At 36.3% G+C, this 21,452-nt stretch overlaps 1 protein-coding gene across 5 annotated transcripts in view; it reads left to right on the forward strand.

Moving 5' to 3' along the window:
* LOC135206076 (gamma-aminobutyric acid receptor subunit alpha-6-like) overlaps positions 1-19,382 on the forward strand; it is a 469,276-nt gene extending 449,894 nt beyond the window's left edge. For 3 of the 5 annotated variants that reach the window (XM_064237277.1, XM_064237274.1, XM_064237278.1), the window contains 7 exons: positions 2,413-2,642; positions 3,318-3,400; positions 3,613-3,747; positions 5,644-5,658; positions 7,276-7,428; positions 11,026-11,249; positions 15,219-19,382. In XM_064237277.1, coding sequence (XP_064093347.1) covers positions 2,413-2,642; positions 3,318-3,400; positions 3,613-3,747; positions 5,644-5,658; positions 7,276-7,428; positions 11,026-11,249; positions 15,219-16,049 — 1,671 coding nt within the window. In that variant the 3' untranslated portion in view covers positions 16,050-19,382. Of the gene's footprint in view, positions 1-2,412; positions 2,643-3,317; positions 3,401-3,612; positions 3,748-5,643; positions 5,659-7,275; positions 7,429-10,720; positions 10,939-11,025; positions 11,250-15,218 lie in introns of all 5 variants that reach the window. The other 2 variants (XM_064237275.1, XM_064237276.1) reach the window with 2 other exon arrangements.
* Positions 19,383-21,452: the final 2,070 nt, after the last annotated feature.

The following is a 21,452-nucleotide window of genomic DNA, read 5'->3' on the forward strand; positions in this document are numbered from 1 at the left end:
TACAATTAATTTAGTGCATTTAATACATTTACTACAATTAATAATACATTTAATACAATAAAACAATTTATCAATTTATACAATTAATAAAGAAGAATGGCGTTGAGCGCCTCGTCAGCTTCTCATTATTGTGAGCATCAAACAAAACCTGGTGGTGATCGCCTGAACGTTCTCATTCATAGATCTATGGGCAGTCACGAGATACCGTATGTGGTTGATTTAACATTTCTAAGGAAAGTAATGGTGTTTGGCATAAGGCCTGTAACCAAGCAACTCATGTCGGGATACACTCCTCACTTTAAGCTGTTATTGTTTTGAATTATTTTGTCTCGGTGTTCTGGGCTGAGTCCACAGGTCCACGCCAAGCTTTTCTTTACCTTTAATACCTCTCCGCAATTACTTATCCTTTACTGACCTCTTTTGGCAATTTTTCGTATTGGCATTGTGCCTCCTTCATCTAAACCAACCTCCAGCTGTCTTGGTTAGCCGGTCATAGACCATAAGTCCACACCAGGCTTCTCATTCTCATTAACACATTTACCAACCGATATAAGTTGCCTTTAGCTAAGTGCCCCTGCTAGCATAAGGCCGGCTTCATTTAAACCAACCAAACAACCGACCGAACCACCTTAGGTTGGTTGGATGAATCCATAATTCTACATAGTCTTTATTATTCCCTCTAATACCCTAATCTAATCACGGCTGCAGTCGATGACACTCCTGTCTGCCTTTTCCTCATTGATAGTGATATCCTAGTAAGAGATTTTTCATCTTATTTTCTCAAGCCCAATTTATCAATAATATCATTCCAATATTTCGTCATCCGAACTTAATCTCACTGGGAGATATCAATACACACTTGGGAGGTATCTTTTGACTAGGATGAATAACGCAGTGCAGTAAGACTGTTATTCTCGATAAAAGTTTTGTCATTTTGCCAATAAGTAACATTCTATTAGAGATTCAAAAGAATTCTCGAGGACCTCCTTGTTAAACACCGGAAGGAAGAATTCAAAGCTTGTTAAAACGCCATCAAGCCCAACTCTCCGCAGGCTGTCACTTGAAAAGACTATGGAAGAAATTAAGAACATATCCCTCAAAACATACATTCTGTAGGATTCAGGTATAATTCTCTATCTTTAGTTAGGCGAAGAGCGGGATTGGAATCACTTCTGAGAAGGATTCATGCAGATCCTATATTAGATTTGTCTTGGGTAGCACTTGAAAGATCTATCAGGGGATAGCAGGTACATTCAAATCGTTAAGGAAATGCTTGGCATCATACCATTGTAGTTTTGTCGTGGTTTGTCTGTCTTTGCTGACACCTTCAGACAGTGAGAAGTGCATTTACAATGTCAACATTCTGGCCGTTTTAGAAATCACCGACATAAATATTGTAGCATGAACTGATTTCAGTTCTCGTAACTGGCAATGTATTGTAATAAATTCATTGCCCAGGTAAATCCTGCTCTTAAATCTCCCTTTTATCATTTTCCTCCACATCAGGTTCCTCTTCCAAAATTACTTTGCATAGTTTTGCTCATCTTAAAGTCTTGTCCTTTTATCTTCTTTCTCATGGGAAAAAAACATTAATTTTTCTTTGTTTTTCCTATCTTTTTTAACAGATTACGTTTAATCTTATATGCAACACCAAGAATTATTGTATATATGAGTGACTGGGCGTTGAAATCTAATACCTTCAGTGAACTCAATTCACCTTTATTTCCAAGGTCTATCTAGGCCTGTTTGCTATTGCGAGGCTTTGCAACAACATTTGCCGAAATTAGCTTTAGGTGCTTGCAGCTTTTCTTTTCTATTACAACATTTCAGATTCTCTGCATCTGAAAAAAAAAACTATTTTGATTAGAATCTATAAATGATAGTTTTGACAATGAACGCCGTGATAAAAATTACGATAAACATAAAAATTTAATACTCCTTGCCTTCTCTGATTCCTTTGCTGACTGGAAAAATATTTGTAATTTTGTGTTGATAAGATTCTTGCTTATGGTTAACTTTGTAATATTTTTCTTTCATATATAGTATTGCAACACCGGTGATTTTCTCTCAGAAATCAATCCCTGTGGCATAAATGCTGAAGAGTTTATTGTTGCTGTTTTTGTCTAGTTTTATGACTGTAGAGTAAGCAGATATTGAAAACTGATGATGAATTATTTATTCGTCTATGTTCCTCGTAAATTTTAAGGCAAAGTTGAAAGTTCTCAAATACCTTTTTTCATTTGCTTTACTAGGGATCTATGTTGTTTTCCTAATAACCACTGTATCTGGTATGATACGACAAAAGGTAAAATACGCGTGGAAAAATAATAATGCAATCTATGTGAGAGCTTTAACAAAATGGCTAACTTTTTTTCTTTGATTTTGTTTCCCTCCGCTGTTCCACGCGCGCAGTCCTACTCCATGCAACTGTACCTGCGCCAAGTGTGGTTCGACACGCGCCTCAAATTCAACAAGACCGACCTGGGCAAACCGGAGTTTTCCATGAACTGGATGTTCGCGGCCAAGCTCTGGAAGCCCGACACCTTCTTCATCAACGGCAAAAACTCCTATGCTCACAAAATCACCGCCCCGAACACTTTCATTCGTCTTAAGCACGATGGACAGATCACCTGGAGTTTGAGGTACGTCAAGATAGCGGGGTGCGGGAACACGAATTTTAAAATTTGGCGGGAAGACAAATTTTGAAATTTGGCGGGAAGACAAAATTTGGAATTTGGCGGGAAAAGAAAATTTGGAATTTGGAGGGAAAACAAATTTTGGAATTTGGTGGGAAAACAAATTTTGGAAATTTGGAATTTGGCGAGCAATTCTGGCGGGACAGTTACAGCTCTGACTGATGGCCTCTGATTCCTGGAACTGTACTTTCTCTGTGATTCAAGCAAGATTCCAGTCACCAAATTCGTAATGAGAGGAGGTTTGTGTAAATAAGTAAAAAAAAAATCAGTGGTTACATTCATTTATTCCTAGAAGAAGAGGCATTGAGAGGAGCAATTTTTTGACCTCAGGAAAAAACGGAGAATAATCACATCAACGCAACAGATAAGTTATGACCTTGTTTATGTCAGTCATCAGAGTTAACTCATTTGAGTTATGGAGTCAGTTTTATGATGAACATCAACGTAGCCAATACCTCAACAATATCCTGAAAGGGGTAGTCAAGTCTAACACTGCATGAACCGAAAACCAGTATTTTTCTATGAAATACATTTATGGACAGTAGACATCCCAATACGTAATTTAAGGACTGGACTGTTCTCAGTCATCTGAAAGACATTCTGATTTTCCCATATTTTCAGGTTGACTGTTCGCGCCAGCTGCAAGATGCATCTCAGAAAATTCCCTCTGGACACGCAAATATGTCCGCTCACCCTGGCATCTTGTAAGTTATTTCTGTATGAAGTAATCCCGTTGTGATACGAATTTTTATAAATGTGTTATTCTGAACATATGTATACGTGAGTCTTGTTATAGCAGTCAGCATTATTTGATTTATGGAAAGGATATGTCTATTCTCTTATTCTTCACGGACAAGAATCTTAGTCTTTATTCTCGTTCAGTCCCCTTCACCTTCTCGCTTTTCTGTGCCCGCAGACGGGTATAATGCCCAAGACATACTCTACAAATGGGCACCGGCGCTGGTAACAGTGGACGCCGACGTCAGCATCGCCCAGTACGAGTTATTCGACATCAAACACGGTGACGACGTTGTAGTCGTCAGAAGAAAAGGTAAGGGGTGTCGAATATCCTAGGCTTGATCCCAAAAATTGCATGATTGGCAGTTTTAAAAAAGGATGTAAGTTGTGTCGAATGTAAGAGGGGAAGGAGTGTCGAATATCCCATGCCTGATCCAAGAAAAATTGCATGGTTGGCGGTTTTAACAAAGGATGTAAGTTGTGTCGAATGTTAGTGGGTAAGGGGTGTCGAATATCCTCGGCTTGATAAAAAAAATTGCATAATTGGCAGTTTTAAAAAAGGATGTAAGTTGTGTCGAATGTAAGAAGGTAAGGAGTGTCGAATATCCTCGGCTTGATCCAAAAACAGCATGACTGACAGTTAGAAAAAAAGGATATACTAAATTGTGTCGAATTTAAAAAGGGTAGGCGGTGTCGAATGTCATGTGGGAGAATAAAATAGTGTTTTGTTGATTATAAAACTTTATGAGTGTCGAATTTCATTCGCATAAACCAAACATTTGTTAGAATGATGTTTAAAAAGTAGGGAACAATTGTCACATTTTAAAGTTAAAGGACGCAGATTTCATTGATATAAACTAGAAAACGCGATTCACTTAAAAAGTAGATAAAGGAATAGCAAATACCAAGGATAGGAAGTGTCAGATTTCACTAAAAAAAGACAAAGAAAATTATAATTACTTTTATAAATAACTAATTAAATGATTATTCCAAAAAAAAGGTAAGGAGTATAAGATTTCAGCGAGGGTTAATATAGAATTTCTCTAATGCAGACCGGAAAATGTCTGGTCGAGAGTTAGAACTATCAGGAGTATCGAACACTAAAGTGTCGAATTACTGACAAGCTAATAACTCGACGATTAATGTTCACAAGAGACGCTAATGCAGTGTCGATTTTCTGTCGACCGTGATTAATTTTTTTTTTATGGTAGACACCGTGAAAATCGCCTCTACGGATTTTGCCTGAAACGAGTTACCGTTTTATTTGCGATTGAGAATATTTATAGAAATATGGATTCTTTCTGTTTAATTAGGTTATGGAATATCTTATCCCTCTCAATTTGACTATGTACCAGTGAATTAAGTTATCCACGAAAATGGAGTGGCCGAAATGTTAGTGAAATCATTGCGAATTAGGAAGTAATAGACTTAAAAGCGACTTGAATTCTCTTTTTGAAATGTTCGTGAAATCATTGCGAATTAGGAAGTCATATACTAAATAGCGACTCGAATTATCTTTTTGAAATGTTTGTGAAATCATTGCGAATTAGGAACTAATAGATTATGTAGCGACTTGAATTGTCTTTTTGAATCGTCATTATGAAAAGATAGTGAAATCTAATTTCACTGTGTCAGTTTTGTCGAAGCGTATTCTATCAATATAAATGATAAATAGAACTGACTGTCATTCATTATTAAATGTTGGTTTGTAATTTCACCACATGAAACAACGAACACGATTTAACCGATAACATTTTTCTTTTTAAATTTCCAGTCGATGAGTTCGCTAAAAAAAATTTTAATAGCTGCAGTTGACATTGATAATCAGATTTATGATCAGTTATCCGTTAGTAAGCTGATTATAAACGTATAATGATTGATAATCAGTGTACTGCACTGTGCTGTTTTTTGTGGAAGTTAATATAATAATATAAACAAGTAAACTGTTCGTTTATAGCTAAATTTATATAACGTCATTTATGTAAAAATTTAAGGAAAAATGAAATTCATTTTTAAAGTATACACCATCTCATTTGCATATTTATTTCACAGGGGAATATTGTCATCTGGAAATAATTATAACTTCATCTTTCCATCGTTTTGACTCGACACTAATTTCGGAGGTGAATCTTTGTTCTTGATTGAAATTTTACAAAGTTTGTTTTAACTCGAATTAATATCTGCCTTTATTTATTTTCATGCAATACAGAGAACAGACAACCTGGTGAGTATCTCTTTAACACAGATATCATAGATAAAAATGCTCCGTCATTTGAATTTATGTTGACTTTTGATTTTACCTGTGTCGAAATATATAGGCTTCGCCAGTTACTTGCATCTCTGTTCAGTCAAAATACTTGAAGGTTTTGGTTATTATTATTATTATTATTATTATTATTATTATTATTATTATTATTATTATATTATTTTATTATTATTATATGGTCCTTCTCCTTCCTTGTTTGGAAGCGTTCTTGTTTGATCTTATAAGCAGAAGGTTTAAAATATTCCTCTTCAGTGAATAATACAAAGAACGTGAATCACAGATTTTGCATGCTAAGTGTGAACGAAGTATTCCATTGTTTCGGCCATTTTTCCACTCCATCACCTTTGTCGAAATTCTCCATTGTCTTTCAGAGGTCTGAGACTTTTTTTTTTCCACCTTCTTGACAGCCAACTAATGTTGTTTTCTCTCCCGATGCCCAGCTCCACGTGGGTAAGGGTTGTTTTGCCACGTAAAAACAAGAAGAAAAAATGGAACATCATGTTTTTCTGTTTTAAATAATTTAAATGATTAGATTACACGGTGTTTGAATAAGAAAACGACTGGAAGGAAGTTTAGTTTGGAGTTCCTCAAAATTAGAGAAAATATTAAAAGCTACGTTTTTGTTTTACAAAATTAGTTTGGCTTTTGACGAAGAAGGACAATGTTCAGGAAGAATTTCCTTAATCTTAATTAAATTATTGTATTCTGGTTTTGTCATGAATGTGGGAGAGTCATGGTTAGAATTATTGACTTTAATTCTCTCTCTCTCTCTCTCTCTCTCTCTCTCTCTCTCTCTCTCTCTCTCTCTCAACGCCTTCCCTTTCTAGAAAGATGTAAAAAGTAACTTAATCAGTAATAAAACTGGTTATTATCTTGTAACCCTAAAACCTTTCCTTATCAGATACTTAGACGGTTAGATAACCTTTTACTCAGAAAAAAAAATGATAAAACCTGCCTTTATTGCCATAACTTTGATTTCTAGTACAAGAAGTTTGTTGCTAAAGAAATAAACCGACAATATTAAAATTCAGTTTCCTTCAATATCTCATCACTGTTACCAGTTTGTACCATATCATCTGCAAGGACCAGTCATTCCACAGACAATGAATCATTTTCCTATCCAGTACTTTACCTTTTTGAGCAGAGAAACGAAGAAAGTCAATTTCTTTAGCTTAATTTCATATGAGAACTTAGGAGCTTACTTCCCTGTTTGAGGAAAGAACCGAGAAGTTTGAAATATTCACAATAATTAGGGTATACCTTATGTAGTGCACTATAGTCATTACTTGAGGGTCTTTGCAGCGTGCGTGTCCTTCGGCCCCTAGCTGCAACCCCTTTCGTTCCTTTTACTGTACCTCATTTCATATTCTCTTTCTACCCTCTCCTAACAAATGATTCATAGTGCAACTGTTTTGAGGTTTTCCTCCTGTTACACTTCTCAAACCTTATACTGTCAATTTCAGCTTCAGCGCTGAATGACCTTATAGATCCTCTGGCCTAAATTCTATGTTCGGTTCAATTCAAAATAATCAGGTCTGAATTGCTCAAACCATTCGTTTCTCGCCCTCCTCCCAGAGACCATATCGACGCTCAACGTCAAGTTCCACCTGAAGAGGCTGACGGGCTTTTTTCTCCTCCAAGTCTACGTCCCTTGTATCCTCATCGTCTGCTGTTCCTGGGTCGCCTTTTGGATCACGAAGAAGGACGTCCCCGGCAGAGTTTGCTTAGGTAAGGATGCCACGAAGGATGTACTGTTATTTGTATTATAACGTTGTCTGTTTATCTCTATCTGTATATATATACATACATACATATATATATATATATATATATATATATATATATATATATATATATACATATATCGAAAAATAACATTGTTCTTGGTTCCGTGTAATTCAATAAGTGCTTATTATTCCCTGACATGAAACATTATAATGTAAAACTCAAATACATCAAACTTTAACTTGAGGTAATCAGGATATATATATCCCCTTCCAAGATCCTGGTCACACACGATCTTAGGAAGAATAATAATTACCTTCAACCGTTTTTATAAATGGCGTTGACTTCGTGGCCGTATGCATTACACTGCGTGAATAATTAAAATTCGTTTATTCCTTAAGACTGATTCTGACTTCGTGGATCACTTTCTTATTACTCATCGAAATTTGTCACCTGATATCGACGAGAGATGGTTTTAATTATTCATGGTAATATTAGAGATTAAAAGGACACATGACCTACCCGTATTTGGTATGCGCGATTTGCTGTTTACTAATTGTATTAACACTTTTTATCCAGCCGTTTTAATTTACGTTGCTATTCGTTCCTTGCAATATTAATTTACTTTGCCATTCATTCCCTGCAATAGAAGTTCGATTTATTGCTTGTACTGCAAAAGTTTTCCTTTATTTTTAGCAAGAATGTTAATCGATCACATCGAGTTCATGTGAGTTTTTGTTCATAACTTCTAAAACAAGTTTTTATTCATTTTTTTCTCTCAGCTGGTGTTGTTATAAAGTGCGTCTTTAACTGAATATTTTCGAAATGAAAATGGGTTTTAAAAGCAGCAATTTTTCCAGCGAAATAATTTTCACAGCATGCCTGAGTTACCTGTTACCTGTTATCTGTTACACGTTGTATAGTATTTAGCATTTGTTATCTACTGTTTCTTCATTGTTTTCTGTCTATCTATCTATTCTTCTACCTGCATTTTATCGGTGTCAGAACAAAAGAAAAAAAGGAAAAAAGAATTTTGCCTGTCGTGTACTGTATGACATCACAGCATGTAGAGAATTACTGTATATGGCCGGTTAGTATTTCTCTCTCTCTCTCTCTCTCTCTCTCTCTCTCTCTCTCTCTCTCTCTCTCTCTCTCACGTATCAAAATGATTTGCCATGGTAGACAATTGAACTTTACGAAGGTAATAATATATTATTAACTGAAATTAGTAATAGAAATAAATACATTTCTGGTCCAATAAAGATTTGCCCTCCAGCCATTGTTGAAAACGGAGACATGAAATGTTGATTCAATAGAAATATTAGAAATGTAGTTGAATTTTGAATTTGCAAAATATTTTGAGAAAAATTCTTTTGTAATAAATATATATTAATTTAATTTATTTCTTCCTCTCTCCATATATTCGTAAGATATATGTTATGTGTATGTTGTTTATTTTTTCCTTAGATGTGTGTATATTCAGTTTTGTCTCAGAAACTGACGTTGACATAATCAATTTTTAGTTTTATGTTAGAAACATGTTACTGAACTTGTAAATACTTGTAAATTATGTCCCTGTAAGTTTTACGAATTCCGTAGTTTCCCTACCATTTTTACTGAGAAATAAAACACAAAAAAGCACTTGATTTTTAAAGACAGGAAAACTAATTAAGGAGAATTTGAAAAAAAAAAATGCGCTCAGAAGAAATCTGATATGAAGAAGTATTTTCACGGTGGAAATAGTGCAGTATTTTCATTTTGTAATAATCCGTTTTCTGAAATTCAATTTCTAAGAAATAACCCCTTTCAAATTTTTTGGAACAGTATTATAGGCGATGAAACAGTTGTAGCAAAAAAACACTCATTCTGAATATCTTGATTGGTCATAATTCATCAGAGGTTCAACTGTATTAGTTTTCGTATCTTTATGTCTGATTCCTGTCCTTTATTCCGTCTTTTTATTGTTTTTCTTGGATTTATTTCCCTCAGATTTGTTTTCCTTATAATTATTTGTATTTTTATATAGGATCTATATCATCATCCACTTTCATGGTGATATTCACATATAATGAAGAATCAGTTTGTTTAGTTAAGATTAGATCATTATATAATCTACAGTTCGTTTATGTATTATGTCAGCTTTCCATTATTTATGTTCTATGTATTTTTTCAATAATTATTTTCAATAATAATTGCTAAAGTATAGCTGTTTTTTTTTCATTATTCTCTTTACTTTCACTCAGTCCCCCTTCATTTTTATAATGTTTTAATGGCCCTTGTCCTGTTTTGGTTCCCATTTGTCATTGTCAACTCATTTTTTCTTTTTGCTTCTATTTTTGGAAAAAAAAGTAATCGGCAATAAAATTCCCTGATTTCCTAAAACTTTTATTCGTGTTATTTACCCTTCGTGAGAAGCAAGTAAAGACAAGTCTAAGGTTTTATCAGATTTACATTTTTTTACAATTTATTTTTCCATTATTTGTTTCATTTCATTCAACACTTTAGTTTGTGCAGTGAAAAAAATTTCAATTTATTTCTTGTCTTCATGTGATGGAAACATTTTATTTTGCTTTATATTGTGCTTTGCTTTTCCCCCCATGCATTCATTCCTGTCATTTCTCTTATATTCTGTTTGTCTTTTATATGTCATGCTTTTCGTTTCCTCGTGTAAAGGGAAACATAACATTCCTGAATGGAGACTAATTCATTCCTGAAAAATGTGCTTTAAAATGACCTGATCATGTAATAAGTCCGAGGATCGTTTGTGATGTTAGGCAAACATAGACAATTGACTGTCAATTTATGAATATCGAGTGTCGTAAAAACACGGGTGTTCCTCAGCCCTGACTATGTGATTATTCCTCTGTAAGTGTGTTTATAATCATTCATCTTCTTTACAGGTATTTCATTAACAATTTTCTGTCTGTTAACCTTTATGTAGATTAAAGTTTGTTGCCCGTAATATTTTAGTTTTAAGTTCACGTAGAGATGGACGTCGTAAATGTAGGTGTGTTATTGTTTTTATTTGAATAGATATTTCAGTATGATCCACTTTTATCTGGACATCCAGTTTGGTTAATGTTGCATGGTCGTTTGCATTACCTGTCATTTTAGACAGTGCTTAGAAGTAATGTTGACACTCTCTTAAGTTCAATTAGTAGTAATGCCTGACTTTATAAAGTAGCCTTGCCGTTCTCAGCTGATTGCTCCATGTTGTAGACCCATAATTCTGCAAGTCAGGAGTTGATTTTTTTTATTCCGGTTTACCCTCACGATCGTGATTCTTTGAAATCAGGTGGAACCACAGTGCTTTCTCTCACCAACATCGGTTTCGGGGGTCGGAAGCAGATGCCCAAGACCTCCTACCCGACGTCCTTAGACTACTTCGTGATCCTGTGCTTTACCTTCGTCTTCGGCGCCATCGTCGAGTTCGCCATGATTAACTTCCTGGAGCGCTTCGCGAACCACCGCAGGAAGAAGCTGGAGGACGCCAAGAAGTCGTTGGAGGAGAGGGTGGGTCTCCCCTTTGAGTTACTCTTAGTTTCCCCTTTACAGTGAGTCGCGTCCTCATGGTGTGCCGTTTTCTTTCGTCACGCCCAGGTGTGACTACTGTGCTGTCCATGACCACCTTGGGCTTCGGCGGGCGGTCGGCTTGGCCGGCGGTCTCCTACGCGACTGCCCTCGACTACTTCGTCATTCTGTGCTTTGCCTTCGTGTTCGCCGCCGTCCTGGAGTTCGCCTGCATCAACTTCGTCGAGAGAGCGGCCAACAAACGGCGCAAGAAACTAGAGGACCTGAAACACCAGATAACCGAACGGATAATGGTGTGTGCCCACATTCTATAGAGAGGATTTGATCGTGATGATCGTGATGATCTTGATCTTGATGTTGGCTATGTTGATCTTGATGATGCTACTACCGTTGCACGCTTTCTTTCTTTTTTTTTTTCATTCTTCTTATCTATCAGTAAACCTCTCTGGGATGATGATGTCAGACTCGAGGTGCTCCGTTACAGTAGCTTTAGATTCTCTCTCTCTCTCTCTCTCTCTCTCCTCTCTCTCTCTCTCTCTGTATTGCTGTAGCCGTTGTTGGTATGTGTGTTTGTTTGTTGTGCCGTGGTAATTTTGATGTATTTTGATGGTGTGTTTCTTTTGTTCTTCATGTTTTTTTTATTTTCTTCGTCTTTTTTTCCATTTTATATATACACATATATATATATCTTTTACTTTTGCTGTGATCCTTCATGATCACTCTTTCCCTATTTCTCCGTTTCCTTGCTTTCTCCTTCATCTTGTATTTCTTTTCCATTGTCTCATCCTTTTTTTTCCGCTCATTTTTTTCTTTTTGTGCACTTCCTCATTTTCCTTCTTCTTTTACTCACCCTCCTCCTTTTCTTATGTCTATTGTATTCTTTCTCTCCATTTTTCACCTCTTCTTTTATTCCTCTTTCTCTATCTTTCTCCTCTTATTTCTCCACCTCGTTTTCCATCATTAACGCATTCTGTTTCTCTCCTCTGCTCTCCCCACCCCCTCCCCCCCCTTTTTTTCATTCGTCCTATTTCCATTCTCCTCCTTCTTCCTCTTTTTCATTCTCAGCACCCTCCACCCCCCCCCCCCCACCCCCACCTCCACCCCCTCCATTTTTCTTTCTTTTGTTTCTCTTTTTCTTCTTTTCATTCTCATACCAAAAAAAAACCAAAAAAAAACCTTCGAGCTTAATTAAATCTAATCTATCCTTCTTCTTGCAGCGGAGGTTATACCTTAAATTTAAAAAGAAAAAAAAAGCAGCATGTGTACACTTTTAGATGTTGAAATAGTGAGAGCTGTTATTGTTGCTGTTGCTGTTGCTGTTTACAAACAAGCATTTGATGAGATAGTTGTAGATCAACAAAAAGTGAGAGAAAATATTAAAATAATATGAGACATATTATGTATTTTGGTCATTGATGTGTTACTCCTCTGCTGCATTGTTAGAATAACGTAGCCAGAGTGTCGTTTAGTGTAATTAGATTAGACGTTGATAGTGTGTATTTTGTGTAGTAGAATTAGATTGGTTGGGAAAAGATAATGTAAGCTTAATTTGATCATGGTTTCATTCATATGCATACTCGTTCCTAAATGGTACATGTATTTCATTCTTTATGATGAAATTTCTCTAAAATGTATTAATGTATAAGCATGAATCAGTGGGGCTCGCATGTCATTCATTTCAGATATACAACTTTCACAAAATTCTTCGTGTGTGTCTAGTGTTTTTCAGACGTCGCTTGCAAGACATTTAATGCTATTTATCTTTCACTGCATAATCTGTGCTTATATTATATTCTTTAGGATTGGCAGAAAATGGAAGTATGGCATAAATGTGTTTGTATATATATATATATATATATATATATATATATATATATATATATATATATATATATATATATATATATATATATGCGCGTGTGCGTGTATTTGTCTCTGCCTCTTTATTTAAAACACTCTTCCCTCCCTTCCCCCCCACCCCCAGCCTTCCAAAAAATGGAAATCATTTACTTAAAACACTGTCACTGTCTAGCTCGTCCACAATCCCAATATATACTAAGTATTCAGTTTTCACAATTAGAAAAGTTTCACTGGCAGTGCCAAATGTATAAGGCCATATTCTGTAGGTCAAGAATAGGGTCAGGATAACTTATTCTATTTACTAAAAGTTGGAGATACATCAGAGTTCCATCTGAGTACGAAATTCATTATAAGATTTACCCGTCAAAGCATGACGAAGGATTCGTGAGTGACGAAAACGGAAATCTAGAATTACGTAAGCGGTCAAAGTTTCTAAGGGTCACCTGTGTGAGTTAGAGGTCAAAGATTCTAAGGCTCACCCGTGGGATAGAGGGTAAATGCCCGACCGAAAACGTTTAAGGTCAAGAATCATATTGGAAACCAAAATCGCTTGCTCTCTCTCTCTCTCTCTCTCTCTCTCTCTCTCTCTCTCTCTCTCTCTCTCTCTTTTTCTGAGACAAATAACAAAAAATGCAAGAATCAATTCACGCTGGCCTTTAAGTTAGAATCAAAATTCCGACTTAGCTTTCGGACCTAAGTGTTAAACACGAGAATCGATATTATATATTATGAAATGTGCGTCAAAATTACTCTCTTCTGTAAATGCAAAGAAAGATAACGCTCAGAATTTGTTCTCAAGACTGAAAGTAAGAGAAGTAATGTATTTGTTTTCAAGAGTGAATAAGAGAAAAATTGAGAATCAGTCTTGCTTTCAAGATAGCAGCAAGCAATTCTAAGACCCGCATTGGTTTCCCGGAGTAAATGGAATTTTCGGAAAATGTATCAGAAGTGGATTTTAGATCAAACCGTTGTGAAAGTCACACTCGCAGTTGCTGACTTTTCGAGTCATCTGATTCGTGGTAATAAGTCATACTTGGTAATTGAAGCCTTGCTCTGTTTAGAAAAGAATGATAACAAATTTTATAAAATGTAAAAACAAAAACAAAAAAAGGGACGAAAGAAGACAAAATTTTGTCGGATTTCCTTTCACACGTAAAAACCTTTTTTTAAAAGATACTCCTCACTTTATTGTTAAGAGAGAAAGGCAGAGATTTTAACTAATGACACTAAAAAGAAAGAAAAAAAATTGACCTCGATTCAAAACGGTCAGAGGGAAGTTCTCCGTATATATATATACCAAGAATAAAACAGTAGAAAAAGGAAATAACAACTAGCAGAGAGTAGCTCTGGAAGAGTTCTCTTGTCACCAAGCTGGAAATAGCTCTCCCAGAGACGCCATTTAAACCTCAACTCCCCTCAAGTGCTGACGGGTGGAATCTTTCTTGCTCAGGGTGCTGGAGAGAGCAGGAGATAGATTGCGTGCGTGTGTGTGTTTTCCTATCGACATTTATCTCCTCACGCTACAGAAGTAAATATATATATATATATATATATATATCTATATATATATATATATATATAGATATATATATATAATATATATAATATATATATATATATATATATATAAAAGCAAGCCACGGTACACATCATGTAAATAAAAATGTAAGTGAAAAGCTAACACAAGGCACGGTACACATATTTACAGGAATGAAAAGCCTCTTAGAGAAAATCAGCTCACACATGCATTGGCAAATCACACACACACACACATACACACACACACACACACACGCAAACACACACACACACCCTAAACATGCCTAAATGTGAGGCGACTAATAAAACAGTTTATGAAAATTAAAAATCACATAAGTTGATCCATACCCTCACTAAAGATGGCTTAAGAATTTTCAGAGTAACATCACATTTACTTATCATTACAGTTTGTACAGGATTCTGATGAACCTCACCTTCAGTATTTGATAATTTTCTAATTTATCTTCCTTCTCTACATCATATCACCTGGATACTCTTGCAATATGGTTTGATGAAATAAAGATCTTTGTACGAACAGAACCAGTTCGTCAATTTCTCTGATTCATTGTGTTGGCTGAAATTATTCATGTGGTAATAAATTCAAAATATTGTGTGAGGGGATGTTTGGGCAGTAGTTGTTTTCATAGAATTTGTATTTTAATTTGAGTAAAATCAAAATACTTTTGTCTTTGTTGCTTTTATATGTGGTTCTGTAGTAATGCTAACTTTCAGGCCCATTTTGACATTCACTTTTGACACCCGGGAAAGTGGGTTATGTCATTACCTACAATTTACTGTTCTTGTTTCTTCCATGACTGATCTCCTGTCATTCGTGCCCTTACAAATTCCTCTTACTCCTGCAGGCGGCGGAGAAGGACGCCACGATGCAGGTGACGACGACGGTGAAGGAAGACGGGGGCGTGGACATCGGGTCCTCCCTGCGGAACACGCTGAAGGTGGGACTGTCCGTCGTGCCCATGGTTGAGGAGGCCTTAGAGGAGGCCGAGGCGTCCGGCAAGGACACTCCGGTGGACGCGCAGGCTTCCCTGAAGGAGGCGTTGAAGTTGCCTTTAAGTGTAGTGCCTGAGAGCCTGGAGGCTGTTCAGGACCCCTGCGAGCGGGAGGGGCTGCGGGAGCGGATCGTGACCCCTTCCAGGGGCGGAGGAGGGGGAGGGGGGAGTGGCGTGGACAGTGGCGGGGAGGAGATGGAGGACGACGGCCTGGACAGGACAGTCGTGAGTGGGGAGGTGGATCCCCTGCAGGGGAAGAGAGACGCCTGGATCGCCGCCAGCGACAGCGGCAGCATGACCAGTCGGGGCAGTTTGTTTAAGTTCAATAGAAAAGACAAGATGAAAAGGGAACGCTCCCAGGACAGTGAGAGTGACTCCACAGTGATCAAGGTCGACCTCCAGCAGGATGACGACCAGCCCCCGCCGCCCCCGCCGCCCTTCACCGTCTGGCAGATGCTCACCCGCAAGAGGAAGATCATGTCGGAGATGACGCCGAGCAACACCGTCCTCACCGAGGAGGACGTCCTCGAGCGCTTCTCCATCATCGATCTCTACGCCCGCAGGATCTTCCCCACGGCGTTCTTCATCCTCTTCACCATCTACTGGGTCATGTTCAACTACTACATCACCGATGAGTTCCCTCACGAGAGTAAAGTACCCAGTGACGGACTCATAGTGGTTTAAAGATGGTCTCTCTCTTTTTTTACGGTGGGCCCGCGCGGCACTCTCCTCACCAGACCGACTCAGTGGTGGTTCATGTGACACGAGAAAGGAGAGAAGGAAGGAAGTGTCAGATGGAATAGTGATTCATGACGGATGGGTCGGAGGGGGACATAGGGGGGGCGTCATTGTTTCGTAAGTGGCCCCCTTGCCCAAACCTCTCGTCTTCTGGATAAACTCGTGTATCTTATTAAGCATAAAAACAGTCTTTTATAATATGACGAAATACTTGGATGTAAATAAGCTCTGGGGGAAAACTTCAGCCTAAATATTTGGATACGAAAACTGAATTGCAGTGGGATTCGAAAATGGATCTTCTTTTAGATGCGAGTTTATGATAGAAAAGGACATCCATAGAATATAATCGAGTGTGTCGTCCTAATAATGTTTGAGTTCTTTTTCAAAACAAGTCACGCCTTACCTTGGGTGTCGTCTGTGAAATGTTTGCTAAACACAATGTTTGTGGGATGTAGGGACATTCTAGACAGGGGCGATCTTGAGTTTCGTCCTTTGTTTACGACAATAAATCAAGAAGACCTGAGTATACTCACCTTTGATCTTTATTTCTCTCTTTTTTTATTTTTATTATTAGTGAAATTTGCGTGTCTTTTTATCCGAGGCGGAAACGACATTGATGATCGAAGTTCACTTGGGGTATTCTTAAGTTATAAGTGACGAAAGCACAAGTTAATAAGTCTTCGTGATTGAGGCTTCGATTATTTTTTTTATTTTTTTCTCAATATAGGCCTATTTTTTTCATTTATTTGTTTTTTAAAAAGGTTAAATATTACTTATCAGAAGAATTTTTACAAGAACTTTTTCTCTGATTTCTCTGTCTATTTACTTTTAGAGCGAATGAGTTTTCAATACAAACTCATACATGTTCATGTAAAGCAAGTCTGTTTTCGTTTTCCTCTCTCTCTCTCTCTCTCTCTCTCTCTCTCTCTCTCTCTCTCTCTCTCTCTCTCTCTCTCTCTCTCTCTCTCTCTCTCTCTCTCACTTTTTAGCACTTTTTATGGCAATTTTGAGCTCTTGAAATTTGATTATTATTATTATTATTATTATTATTATTATTATTATTATTATTATTATTATTATTATTATTATAGGTAGTTAACTTTTTAGCAATCATTTTATATCAGAAGCCTCAATGTACTATTTTGTTTTTAATCCTTATCTCGTGATCTTTTCCAAGTAATTTACCTTAGCAGCAACACGACCTACAGGTTCCGTATATTAATACTTTTTTATAATGAATGCAGAAAAAAATACTATATTGTAACGCTTTCTGTAGGCTAATTTTGTACCAAGGTTCATAACTATTAAGACATGTAAATCTTATAAATAGATTATATAAATAATATATGTAAATGCTTTGACCATAACCACGTCTTACACAAAGATCTCTTGATAACGGTAGCAGCCAAATCTTTTTTGGTAAGGAGCCGACGATACTTGGGTATTGAACATAGTATAAATAACTGTAAATAAGAGAACACTAGTCTATAAATATGTGTACATAGGAAGAGTTATAATAACGTTACAGCAGACCTTGTTAATCTGGAGAATCTAAACGCCGCCTTTCTCACATGCATTCAACTCCTCAGCACTAACAGAATAAAGATATTTTTTTCTTTTTTTTTACTATCAGCATCTAAATAACACTACTGTGTCATCCGGAACAAAAATTAACGATGATAAAACATTCGATGATCACTGTCTCATTCCAAACGAATACAGCATGCAGACGAAAACTGCGTCCGACCTTCGAAGCGTCCGAATCATTTCGCCCAAAAATGTTCGAAATGATTCTAGAACTTCTATAAAATAAAAGATGAATTGGAGCTACAAAAAGAAGAGTTAAAAAAGAAGATTAAGGCAAAGGGATGAACAAAAGAATGGATTCATTGGAGCTAAAGAAATTTAGGAATCAAATGAAAGACAGACGAAGATGATCCCGATGTTTCGAACGTGTCGAGACCGCAAAATCCATCTCCCAAGTCATATAGTGAACTAATGTCATCTGTAGATATCACGTAGGTAATTTATCATATTAATTCATTCTCAGCGCGCAGATCTAATGTGGCGCAAGAAGGATTTTATTTTTTCGTTTTTTTTTTCTTGTCATTCTTTATTTCATTCACTATTTCCTAGTGAATAAAAATGAAAATGTTTAGAATATGTCCGAACCTGACCAACACTCAATCTCGAACACTGTGCCGAGACTGAGCCCCTCGGTACATGGTTCATCGTTCCTGTGTTCAACGCTGCGTAGGTTAGGACTCTCTCTCTCTCTCTCTCTCTCTCTCTCTCTCTCTCTCTCTCTCTCTCTCTGTATGTTTTCCCCTCTTCCTTTTATCTGCCATTGGTATGTTGATCACCCATTTTATTAAATCCTGCCTTTCCAACCGATGAAATATTTGATAAATATATATATTTCCAATAAAAACAAAAGTCGTAAGAAATTGTTGATAAATACGGTGATTGAGCGGAGTCTAGTATTCTGTGGAAAGGACATTATTAACATGCTTTCAATACGCATTGCCCATAAATTTTTTTTATGAATAGGAGTGAATGAGATACAGGACTCGCGAATTAAAGCAAGCGAGTAGGCACTTACTCAATGCCCCCTTTAAGATATTCCCGTAAAAGAATTAGAGGACGCTCAAGATAGTTACGATGTTTCTGTGTACACGAGTAATTTTTTTTTTTTTTTTTTTTTTTTTAGTGACTTCATGGTCATAAAATGGCGAGTCCTTTAATTTCCTGATGTTTCTGTGTATATTTTTGTGTGAATTTTAACTTTGCTCACTTTTATATATCATAATTTCGTTAATTCCCGAATTGATAAGGGAGGGAAGGGGTTCGGGATATACCCCTCTACTGAGGGGCATGGGGGGTGTCGTGGGAATTTCAATAAAATCTGTAAAAAAAAATTTCAAACTTTCTCATCAAATAGCCTACTACTACACTTACTCGAAGAAAAGTCTCATCTTATGAATACTTGTACAGCAAGTGATTTAAAAAAAAAAAAAGTTTAAAAATTTGAAACAAAACACTAAAACAAGAACAATAATGACATTACATACTCTTAATCTGTTTCCTCATTCATTTCCATTTTCACCCGAATTATTTTTGTTATTTTTTTTTCCACATCTGTTTCATTATTTTTCCCCCTCTCGGCATTTTCTTTTGGTTTTATTTTTCCCCTATACCACCCCTCTTCCTTTATTATTTTGAAATGTAAGCGCATTGTTTTATTTGCTACCGAATCTCTCATTAAATTTATCAAAGTATTTTTTGTGTTTTCTTTCAACCCCATTTCTTATTATTATTATTATTATTATTATTATTATTATTATTATTATTATTATTATTATTATTATTATTATTATTATTATTATTATTATTTTACTGTCTTCGATGTCAAAACAATTTCTGTTATAGACAGTTTCAAGTCACGTGTTGAATTTCCTTTGGCACTGAAACTCTTCACAGTTATTGTTGTTGTTAAAGGGATATCCATAGGTTTTAAATTTTCGGTTTCTGTTCATATATATATATATATATATATATATATATATATATATATATATATATATATATATATATATATACTATGTGTGTGTATGTATGTATATTAGTATATATATATATGTGTATGTATGATATGGTATCATTATTAATATATGTTATATAATATATATGTAATATATTATATTATTATATGTATATATATATATATACATATATATATATATATATATATATATAATTATATGTATATATAATTTATAATGTAAATGTAAACACACAAATTGATAAGACATCTGTTAATATAAAGCCATCAGTTAACATGGCCATACACACATAGACAGCGCACGCATCAAAGTACACCAGCTGAACTACTCCAATTCAGCCTCAAGTTTCCACTTTAAATATTCCATTCTCGACCCAAACTTTTAACATTTCCGTAACTACTACACTTTGCGGTAAGTACTCCCTGTAGAACACTCGAGTCGTACCGTAATCATTCTGTCCTGATCACGACGAGGCTTCACTACGCTCCGTGAGCGAAAGTTTCCAAACGACTGATTCCGAGATAGAATTCGCTGAAAAGATTTCTTCTTCTTCTTCTTCTTCTTCTTCTTCTTCTTCTTCTTCTTCTTCTTCTTCTTCATTGGTGATTAAGTACACAAACACACAAAACGTTGACCAAACGTACCATTTAAGAATGAAATTAAGTTAAAAAAACAAGAATGAAAGTTATTGAAAAGCAGATTACACAACCTTTGACGTGTAGTTATTTGCAGAGTATAGAATTATAAAGTTGTGAGGCTCAAATCCCATTTTCGTCCCTGCTCATCAGTACATTGGTTTTCATAAATCTGGAAGATTGACACTGCCCAATGAATTGACTGATTGCTTTTCAACTTTACAAATGGCATGACTGGGGAGAAATACTGTTATGCGATATTACATCCATAACGAACACGTAATGCACATCACGAAGGAAGTTTCTCTCTAAACTAAATGTTTATTTTTAACTTGAAAGTATATAAAATGGCCTCGCAGTTTTTACTTTTTTAACAGCTAAAGAGAGCTATGGCTTAAAAATCATCGAACGGCCTAAAATCTATACGACCAAATCCATCCGAAAGAAAAAAAAAACAAACTCCAGATTTCTATCTCCAAAAAATTGAATAAACAACCTCCCACAAAATTGAATAAACAACCTCCCACGACGCGAATATTGCACCTCGCTAATTCTCCTTCAGCGGGCTGCAAAGATGACCCGTCATTAGCAAATCAGTTGACACGATTGCGAAAGCCATTCCCGCGATGAATCAATTAGTCCTACATGGCTTCCCAGGGACCCGATCTTGACGATTCGGGTCATAGAGCGGTCAGCCCCCATGAATCTTGACAGAACATGACACCCGGGTTCGATGAATTAGCCTGCATGATTGAAGCTTCAGGTGAACTCCCCGATGGCAATCCAACCCCGTCCTAGACCACGCCCCCCCCCCCCCCCCCCGTCCCAAACCCCTTCCCTACCCCCATCCCCAACAACAGCTGAGAAATTATTTCGGATTTCATTTTTAATCGATTGGCGCTTTTGACGTCCGTGGTTGATATTTATTTTAAGGGAGAATTGTAACCATTACTCATTTGTTTTCTTACCAAGCAAATCGTCCCTTTTTTCGGGACCATTTTTGGAAAGCGTCGAATGTGGATTCTTTCCAGTTATATGAGGTAACCACTGAAGCTGGTTTTTTTTTTCATTGACTTCTTATTCAATTGATACTTTGCTGAAACAAGAATTGAATGGAAAAAATATGACCCTCAATGCGGTTACCTCGTATA

Source organism: Macrobrachium nipponense, chromosome 29, assembly GCF_015104395.2.
Source record: "Macrobrachium nipponense isolate FS-2020 chromosome 29, ASM1510439v2, whole genome shotgun sequence".
NCBI classification, from domain to species: Eukaryota; Metazoa; Arthropoda; class Malacostraca; order Decapoda; family Palaemonidae; genus Macrobrachium; species Macrobrachium nipponense.